Genomic DNA, 11,010 nt, shown 5'->3' on the forward strand with positions numbered 1-11,010 from the left:
CTTTAAAAATCCAATTAAATTCTTATAGGTTCAACATAGTCAAACAAGTTTTGACTAATTTTCTCACAAATTTTTGAAATCAGAAAGTAATTAAAATAAATTAAAAACAATAAAAAATAGCATAATATGAATTAAAATCTCAAATAATCTCAAAACAATCAAGAAATTGTTGAAACTATTTTTCATTGACTTATCATGATCCATAAATGCTATGAAAATATTTTTGTATTTTTTAAAAGTCAGAAAGTATTTTAAAATGAATTAAAATCATTAAAAATCAAGTAATTCATAAAAAATATCAACTTAAGTCATAAAAATAATTAAAAATCATAATATGAAACTAGATTTTTCAAGAAAAATTTTGGAATTGGTCTCATATTTTTCTGACTTCAAATGAATTTTTAATGAATTTTTGAAAATAAAATGAATTAACAGAAAATAAAAAGAAAATGGAATAAACGAAAAATGCACAACCATCAGATGCGTTTCATTAATTGACGTGGCACAAGGCAATGGTTTAGATATGAGGAAACACGGTACTCTTGAGTCAAACGCGCTACATCATGAATTAAATGAAGTAATCAAAACAGATGCACACGATTAAATCCTGAAATGGAGATCCAATGGCCAAGGAGCAAGACATGTGGTGGTGGTGGCGGAAACCACCGTCTTCTCCGGCGAAGCAACAGAATCCGGCCACATTTGTAGAAAAATAAACTTCAATGAAAATGGAAAACAAGGACATGGAAATGAAGCTCGCGTGATGTCTATCATCACTGTACCAATGGATTTCCCTCACTATTCCTATATTGAGAGAAAGATGAAGGGGAAAATCATGGTGTCCACACGGATTGCTCATGAAATGAAGAATTGAATGCATCAACAACTTGCCTCAAGTATGAGGACTTCAAAAAACCACAGAAACACAAGGATACTACATTGAATTAGGAGATTAAGATCCAAAAAGTTTGAACGAATACCTTTGAATTGATGAACTTCTGGCCACGAATTCCCCAAGATCCTTGCTCTTTCTTGATCTATGAATGTAATGGAAGTGATTGGCTAAGGAATCAGGCTTTAAAACTCAGCTAATGATACTGAATTTCAAGCTCGAAAGTAGGAAAAAATTTGAGTGATACCTTTGGTGAGGGCTATGGTTTCACTTCTGCAGCACTTGGGATCTCCAAAAGGTTATTGAATGAAGCTCATGGCGCCTTTATTTATAGGTGAATGCATCAGTTGATCACACTTTGTTCATGTGCATGGCAAATGGAATTTGAATTGCATGGGCCTTTGTAGGCGTGTGGAAGGCCCGATGATGGCTGAAGCAACTTGCTGATATCACATGAAAGTCATTTGGACGTGCACTTAGAAAGGAGAAAGCTTGAATTTCAAGTTTTAGCATACAATATCAAAATTGCACATACATGAAAAGAAATTCGACACTCACAAATGGTAGATCCAAAAGACTATTGTGAGTATTGGTTGAAAAGCCCTTAAAATAAGGAACAAAAGTCATGTTGGGCAAAAAAATCATTTGGAATTTGCAAATTGATAAAAACTGGCTGGGAAAATTCAGGTACAAAACATATTCAAATCATTTTGAAAAAGTTAGCCAAAAGTAAGTTTATTCAAACCCCTTTGTCCTTATGATATATGATTCAAATAAAGAAATTTACAATATCAAAGTTGTAGATCTTTTCAATATGGTCAATCTAGACTCAAAGTTTGCATCATTTGGATTTTTTATGACAAAGTTATGGGCATTTGAAATTGGGTACTTTTTCAAATTCAATGAATTAGGTCCTAGATGACCTATAATGTTTTGCATTATCACATGTATTTCTTTTAAGATTATGAAATTTTGTCCAACATAACATTTGAACTGTACATCTCAAGATTTCCAATTCATTTAGTCTCACTTCAAAATCATAAAAATTAAGGAAGTTATGCCCTTGGTAAGTTGACCCAAAATTAGGGTTTCAATCAAAATGACCTATAATGTTTTGAAATTAATTATGACCTTACAATCTTCAAATGGATTTTTAATGAACATGAAAGTTGTTCATATGGTTCTTAGGAACACGTTTTCTCTTAGGGTCATCTTAATTTGACAAACACATCCAAACTTATATCTCATTAATCCTCAGCTTAGTCAGATGACTTGACTGGTCAACTTTTCAAGGCCAAACTTCCAATCTTGATGAATAAATGACTGAGAGGCCTAAAATAGGCTCACATATACATAAAATGATGAATGAAAGAACTTCCCTTGATTAAATTTGATCAGAGGTTGAGATTGCTTCATGGGCAAGACACAGTCAAAGCACAGTAAAATTAGGGTTTCCTTGGGAAACAATCTTCAAACCCTTTGGGTTATCTTGATAAAATTGGCAAATTGAGGTACTTGGGAGACATATATGATGATTAGGAACTTTGTGGACCATTGTCATGCTTTTTCATCTTCATCTAGCCATTTCATTGGGCTTAGGAGCCTCCTAGGAGCATTGTGGAGCACATGATCACTTGAGCTTCAAAACAAAAAGAGTTAGTGACATATTTTTATGCTTTTGGTTGGTAATCAAATAAGAAAAGCAACAATATACAATACAAGCATGCTTGGTGGTCTCAAAACACTCAAACAAGTCCCAACCCTAGGGTTAAGGAGCCAAACATGTAATGATCCTTGAGGCAATGCACTTGTGCAATAACATGATGTTATGAGGGATCTTAGGGTCAAAATTAGGGTCTTATAGTGTTTCACGACTGTCGGGTTGCCAAGAATGTGTGGCTAACTTTGGTTCCTTATATTCATTATTACTCTTTCTTCTCCATTGATCTTGTAGGATGGATCGATCTGAATATGTCAAATAGTTTAGGCATGCGAAATCTGGATTGGGAAGCCCTTTAGGCTACTGCTTGCTTTAAGTTGTGGCAGTGATGTAACCAATTTATTCACAATCCGAATTTTATCCTTAAAATCCTTCCTTCGTCTTTAGCTGAAGTTATTATACAATCTCTTGCTCAATACAACAGAGTTATGTTTCTCAAGAAGAAGGTTTTGTGGAGTGGATCCAGCTGTTGAATATTGGGTGACTTTAAATGTTGATGGGACTGTTAGTAGAAAGAGTGAAGATGGTGCTCGGACTTTGTGTAGAGTTGGATGTGAGGGCATTGTCAGGAACAATTATGGTGGCTGGATCAAAGGTTTTTTCTAAGTTTTTAGGTTCTTGTAATAGTTATAATACTAAGTTGTGGGAGTTCATGAAGAATTGAATTGGTTAAATATTTCAAGCTTCCCAACGTCGAGTTTCAGGTTGATAATGTGGAAGTCGTCAAATATATTTTGAGTTTCAAGCCTCTAAGAAAATCTAGTCTTAGTTTGGTTCGTAAAATTCAGGATGATCTTAAAAGCCTTGATAATTTAGAATATTCTTCGCAAACCAATATCTGAGCGGATTAGTTAGTTATGGTTAGCCTGAATTAGAAACTTCTAATTGTATTTTATATTTATATCCCTCCTTCTTGTTTGGATCTGTCCAACATGATGTTGTTGGGATTGATTAATGTTGTTGTTGTATGGGTTTAGGCCCTCATTTTGACTAAAAAAATAATAAAATAAAATAACTAATAGCAAATCATCAAAAAAATTGAATGATTGTCACACCAAATTAATCAAATAAAATGATAGTTTTAACTATTTAAATAAAAATAGAGGTTATAACAATATTTACCCTCTTAAAAAATAGTTTCTTCTTCAAAACTAGGCAGTTTCAAATAAATTGCGATATGGTTGCTTTGTCAATAGAAATAATTCTTTTTAAAAATAATTTAGTAATTTGAAAATTGTTATTTTTCAACCTACACTTTGAAAAAAAACTACACACAAAACTTCAACACTTAATTTTCAACAAAAAGTTATTATCTTTTTACTTCCATTTAAAAATATTTTATGCTCACACATATATAAACTTTTCTATAATCTTATAAATTACTACAAAATTGAGATCTATATTTTAGTAAAACAACAATCGTATTGATAATAATAATAATAAATAAAAAAAAAAAACATTGATACATTTTATTAGTTTTATAATATTTTAAGAATCTAATAATTATAACATCTTTTTCAAAATATAAGGAGCAAATTTATTTTTAACAAAGATATCTAACAAATTTTAAAATTCAGAATGTTAATTAAACCATGGGTAAGCAAACCCGATTTGTTAGGGATGAGTAAGAACATGATGAACACCTTTCATTTTTTATTTTATTTTTAGTTATTTGAATGAATTTAAATGAGTTGTTTTCTTTATCTCTCCTTTTTTTAACTACTGATTTATGATTCATAATTTAAAAGTAAAGTAGAATATGTGAATATGATATGGTGATACTAAATATATACTTGAATATTATGATATGTTTACAATACTAACAAAAGTATGAGAAAGGATACAAAATAGTTTATAATAAAATTTTGTTTATTATTAAAAGGATAACTAGTTGGTTAACACTCTCTAATGATAGTTAGGTTTTTGAAACTCAATGTGATGTTAGTTAGATTTTTCTTAATATGATACGATAATGCTAGGGTATATTCTATTAGTCGGTGGATAACATTACAATTGATATGTATGTATGAATAAGTATGAATTTATCGAGTTGAGTTGAGGTCTTTTCAAAAAAAATGGAGAATACTATTATTAATATTTTCATTATATATAAGTTAAATTATAAAGAATATATATCACACATTCCAAAAATACATATATTTATACACCATTACTTTAGTAAATGTGTTTTCGAGATCCACATGTATAATTATTATCGTTATATCACAAATATATGAGATCAAATATCTAAATATAATATAATATTGTTAGTTAGTCTTTGATACTTTGGAGATAGAATGGGGGGCCAATGAAACTCCACCAGTGACTACTATTTTGACCATTATTATTAGGTGATGGTGACTAACGTATAGTGTATCTTAGTTATGATATTACACCTACTAAATAAATGGTGAAGATATACTCTTATTTGGTAACAAGGTTGTCATAATTTTTAGACAATATTGGCCTAATGGGACCATAAGTTATACGGTTTTATGATACATTTGTAATCAAAAACATGTAAATGTAGGTGCATACGAACATAAGAACATATTTAGAAAGTATGACTTAGAAGATGTTTGTTATTTTTCTGTGTATTCTCTTAAATATGTTTGTTATTTTTCTGTGTATTCTCTTAAATATGCATAAAATTTACTTCCTTTATTTTTATGATGTTTGTATTCATACACCTTCCTTATTCTATGTTTGTCTATATTATATGATAAATCGAAGAAGACGGCAGGCCAGGTACCAGGACTGATTGGCATGTTGGCAATTGTTGGCCATAAGCTGATACATATGTGATTAAAAGCATGTAAGAGTAGGTGCATACATACTTAAGAACATATTTAGGGAGGATGACTCAGAATATGTTTGTTATTTTCCTGTGTTCCCTTAAATATATATAAAATTTACTTCCCTTCTTTTATGATGTTTGTATTTGGATAACTTCCTTATTTTGTGTTTTCCTATGTCACATGACAAAGATGGCAGATCAGGTACCAAGCCTGAATGTCATGGTGAAACAACTAGATCATGTTGTCTGAGAAGCACAAGACATGCAAAGCCTTCCTTATGCCTCCTTATATTTAGGTATGTTAACTTTCTATAATTGTGACTATTGTTACTAAAATACTCACCAATTAATATATATATGAAATACTAATTCTATTTTTATGGAGAATTTTTCATGTGGGAAAAATGTAGTACAAACTAATTGGCAAAAGAGAAATATTTAATAGTAGTCATATACACAGAAAAATCCTAGACAAGTTTGTCCAAATGATCCTAGTGAAAGATAGGTAAGCCCAACATGCTTTGAAATTCAAGTCTTGTTCATGTTTCCAACACTTGACCTCTCCCTTAGTAAAAAATCTCACAATATTCACCACCAGCTACATGTTTTTTTTTTGCTCTTGTTGGGCACAACCTCAAATTTCATTCATCTACCTATACTCCACCTCCTTTTTCTGTCAGCAACACAAATATTAAAATTACTACTATCAAAACAAAATACTATTAACATGTTCTCTTTTACAGAGTTGATTAAAAAAAACTATAAATTAAACTGAACCGTCGAGCCGAGGTTAAAATATCTGAATTCTTATGTTTGGTTAATGAACCAAACCATATAGCACAAACAATTCTAGAATTGAACTGAAATCAAAACCGAACTAAACCGAATCGGAACTTAAAATTAAAAAATACAAAAACCAAGTTTTAATTTCTTTTTTAAAAAATTGAAAAGTAGTTCAATGATTTGGTTCTTTAATAAATGGTTCGGTATGAGAAAAATTATCTTCTAACCGTTTTGTACGGTTCGGTATGAGAAAAATTATCTTCTAACCGTTCTGTACGGTTCGGTATGAGAAAAATTATCTTCTAACCGTTCTGTACGGTTTGGAATTGCGAACCGGTATACCAAACCAATGATTTTGGTTCGATTCGATTTTGAGTAAATCGAAACGGTTCGTTTCAATTCGATGAACTTTTACGATGATTTGATTTGCCCCAGGTGGGTTTTCTCCCTAAATTATACTACTACTCTTATATAGTCTAAATTAAAATAAAAAAAATCAAAGTGATTTTTTAGTCAAATACCTGTATCACTATCTATATTGTTAATAGTAGTGTCATTTTCTGAAAATGATGGTCTACTTTCTATCTTTTTCACGCGACCAAGCAAATATGTTTTATCTGCTTTAAAATCTTTAACAGGTTGATTAGAATTGATCCCTGTATTATCTTCTTCATTGATCCTGAATGAAGGAGTATTTTCACCACCATTTTCTTCTATTAAGCAACCATATTTGTTTCTGTAAAACTCCAATTCTGCTTCTAAAGCTCGTAACTCTTCCTCTCTTTTGAGAAGCATTTCGTTAGTTGCCTCTAATGCTTCCTCATCATACTCAGCCTGTTCTTCCATCATTCTTTGATATTGCAAAGCTTCCATTTGCACTGCTGCTTTCTCAGCCTGTAACCTTGTTATCATAGCCATTGCATTGTTAGCAGCAACAGCCGAAGCACTTCTTTCTTCGTCCAATTCCATGTACAAGGCCATGAGTGATTTACGGTCTAAACGAACTTGTCTCTTCAGGTTGCTTAGAATGGCATCATCAAAATCATTCTGAACCTCGTTGGAGTCAGATGCAGCAAATTCCGTCTTTTCTAATGGCGTTTTCTTGTTAAACTTGTAAGACCATCTTGGACTGTTGTTTGTTGAATCCGAAAGCGGGATTCCAAAAAACTTATTACCTCTTGTAAATGTTGGAGTTAATTTGCTTGAATCTTCATCCCCTAATTCTGGTAATAAAGGGACAGTGGTAGATTTGGAATCTTCCTCTAGAAGCTCCGACTCATTTTGTGACATAAACTTGAGCGGTGTATAACCAATGTGAGGTAATTGTAGAGAATGTGATTCAGACGTTGAAAATGGAAAAGCTCGCGGCGAGGGAGTTGGGGCTCGAGCAAATGATTCAGAATGTCTACCTTTGGCAACATTATAGGAAGAAGAAGATTTAACTTTCAATGGTTGTCCACAACATGAACATTTTTGAGGACTATTTCTGTCAACAACCTGCATCATCGACCCATCATCATCTTTCAAACTCAGTTGTATCGGTTGTCCATCTTCAACAAAGCACTCCAAATCCTTATGCAAAATCCCCACAAGTGATTTATACGTATCACAATCAGACTCTTTCTCCGTTGCGAATGAAAGTAAACAACCTTCACACATCTTTCTTATGTCGGAGAGTTTCTTGTGATTATGGCAAAATGCAAGAGATGACATGTCTTTCTTATGAGCCTCACAAACCGACTCGTTGTAATAAAAATCTGGATTTCTATGAACCATTACATGGTCGAATCTTGTACATAGCCAACAAGGGATTTTCAATTCAAAGAACCTTGCAAACTCATTAGCAATGAATGCTAGAAACCCATCCAGGAATAGTATTAATATTAATATCCATTCAAGAAGCATATAGATCACAAAGTGTGGGAATTTTCCCATTTCTTTCTCAACAAAATGAGAAAAAGATCGACTAGCCATTTTATTTCTCTTTTCCGATATGCTGCACAATATGTGATTATCTAACACAATGTGATTATTAGAAAAATGTTAACTCAGATTAATGTTGCAAGATGGAGGAAGATCATGACCTTGTTTGGGGACCAGATCAGGATCTTTCTCTCTCTTCTCATCTCACTACAAGGGAAGGAAGAGAAAAAGTTGTTATTATTATTTATTATTATTATTATTATTATATCTTTAAGGAATTTGAAGACAAAAATTTCATTGAGTTATGGATGGTGGAACTCAATTATCTTAAAATAGAACAAACAATTGTCGGGGAAGGCAGACAGACAATTACGCTCAATCATCTCCTCTTCTTTCTTTAATTTTTCACTTTATTTTTCGAAATACAAAATAAATCATCATTTTTCACGAATTGAAAATGCACTTGTTCAATATATATTGCATAAACTTTAATTTTTCACTTTATTTTTCGAAATACAAAATAAATCATCATTTTTCACGAATTGAAAATGCACTTGTTCAATATATATTGCATAAAATATAAAAAAAATTAACTTTTGTTCTTCTATGTATTTACAATGTCTAATTTCTTATACAATTTATATATAAATCCTGACCAAACTAAACTCAATTTGCATTTCTGATATAACAAAATCAAAATCATGACTTGTGAAATCTGCAACTAAAACTAAATTGATTGAGATCTATACGAAACAAAGTCATTAAACATATATAAAATTTGTTATAATTGAAAGTTACTAACACATGATTGAAATTACGCGAATTATCCCCGAGCGCATCGCACGCTCAAAGATACAACAGAGTCATCATCGAATTTTATTTATTCCCGAAGAAAAGGGGAAATATTAATAAAATTCGGGGGAAAGATAGATGGGTAAGGAAGTCGATTATGTAAGGGAAATGTATTATCACCCTAACAGCCATGGTACTCCATGGGAACCGTTTAGAATGTTCTTTGCAAGAACATGTGTTATTATCTAAAGATTACTCACGAAAGGGAAACAGGGGGATTAATAAATAGATGTGCTCGCCAAGGATTTGGGTCCTCGTGCCTACGTATCCTCATTCGTGCAATGAAGAAATCAGAGATTCGTAGTTCGTGGAACTAGGACGAATTCGTTAGTTGTTTTTAGTGAACAATATTAACGTTCGCGTTCTACCGTCAACTTGCTTGTATGCTCGAGCATGAGAGTTTTAAGCATCCGTCTATTTGCGATAGAATGGATGAACTCGAATCGCACTCTAGCAGTTAAACATTGTTCGCTCACACATGGAGGCTTAAGCGTCGTTCACGGTCGAACGGAAGTAGAACGTCATTTCTGAAAAGGTTTTGAACTGAAAATGAAGCCCAAAGACAAAACTGAGTTTGATGAGGTGAGTTTGCTTTTATTCTGAAAAGAGAGTCATGATTTTGGTCGTACTAAATTCTGTGAATGGAGATGAATACAGTGAGAAACTGGGTCATTCGTCCCGCACCCAAAGATATTCAGAATGAGGATAGGAATTTTCCACTCTCATCCATTCTCCATTGCTTAAGGCTCGTATCGTACAATCCTAATCATATAGTTAATTATTTTTTGAATTTATTCACAAAATGGTTTTAGTTTTACTGGGAGAAAACAAAAGGGAAAGAAAAAAAACCTTAAAAAGTTGAAGTTTGATCTTCATGTTTTGTGTAGAAAGACTTATCAATTATTCAATTTAAATTGCCATAAAGTTTATGAATAGAAGCGAATACAGTGAGCAACTGGGTCATTCGTTTCGTACCCAAAGATATTCAGAATGAGGATATAAGTTCTCAACTCTCACCCCTTCTCTAATACTTAAGGCCTATGTCGTGCAATTTGCATCATAACCTATGAGCGCTGAAGTTGAATTTCCTTGCAGATTCCTATGGTGAAAGTTTGTCTTTGAAGAATGAAGAGACTTGCCAATCAACTTGAATCAAATTATGCTAAAGTCTATGAATAGAGGTGAATACAGTGAGCAACTGAGTCATTCGTCTCATACCTAAAGATATTCAGAATAAGGATAGGAATTCTCCAATCTCATCCCTTATCTATTGCTTAATACTCATGGCACACAACTTGGCTCATGATCGACAAGTGTTAAATTTGACCTTTGTAGTGCTTGAGTAGTAGTTATGTCTTGTATTGATTTGAATTGCATGAAGTCTTGATCTTTATCTTTGAATCTTGATTAAAGTCTTGAGCACAAGGACTTGCTTTATCAAGTGATCAAGGATCTTTTGATCATTTGACTAAGTTTGTGGAATTAAGCACATTCAAAGGATTTAGTTGAGCAGAGCGTACTTTGATCAACTTAATTAGTTGGGAAAAAGTTAGTTGAAAGTGAGTATACAATAACCTAAAGGGTCAAATGATCAATTAAAAATTGCTACAAGTCCTAAGACTAGAGGAGCATGCAAGATTAGACTATTTCTAAAACTAGGGACAAAATAGTCAATAATCATTATCCATAAATGAATTAACAAACCTAATGGTAAAAAATGAATTACGAAAAAATTTACGCTTAACAAAATAGTATGGATCATCAAATCCTAATGGCAAGGGTACTAGTCACTATTGAATCAAATATGAAAAATCTAAGATCTAATTAAAAAATGATTAATCATAATGGAATTAGAAAAATCGACATTAATTCTTAATTAAATCTAAACCCTAATTAAAAACTATGTTAATTCAAATGATCAAAATCCAAAAAGCTAATCTTAACAAGATTAAAAGAAGCAGGATTAATTAATGAGAAAAAAATTAGAATTAGAATTTGATTAATTATGCTACATGAGCATGGGCCTTGGGGTGAACTGCAAGA

General features: G+C 32.1%; 1 protein-coding gene across 1 annotated transcript; it reads right to left on the bottom strand.

Moving 5' to 3' along the window:
* Positions 1-5,937: 5,937 nt before the first annotated feature.
* LOC127081054 (probable myosin-binding protein 5) lies at positions 5,938-8,323 on the bottom strand. Its single transcript, XM_051021342.1, has 2 exons — positions 6,714-8,323; positions 5,938-6,082 (listed from the first exon to the last, which is right to left on the bottom strand). Exons 1-2 carry the CDS (start codon positions 8,164-8,166, stop codon positions 6,063-6,065), a joined length of 1,473 nt encoding a protein of 490 aa, XP_050877299.1. The 5' UTR covers positions 8,167-8,323; the 3' UTR covers positions 5,938-6,062.
* Between the last annotated feature and the right edge of the window lie 2,687 nt (positions 8,324-11,010).

This window comes from Lathyrus oleraceus, chromosome 5 (genome assembly GCF_024323335.1).
Source record: "Lathyrus oleraceus cultivar Zhongwan6 chromosome 5, CAAS_Psat_ZW6_1.0, whole genome shotgun sequence".
Lineage (NCBI taxonomy): Eukaryota > Viridiplantae > Streptophyta > Magnoliopsida > Fabales > Fabaceae > Lathyrus > Lathyrus oleraceus.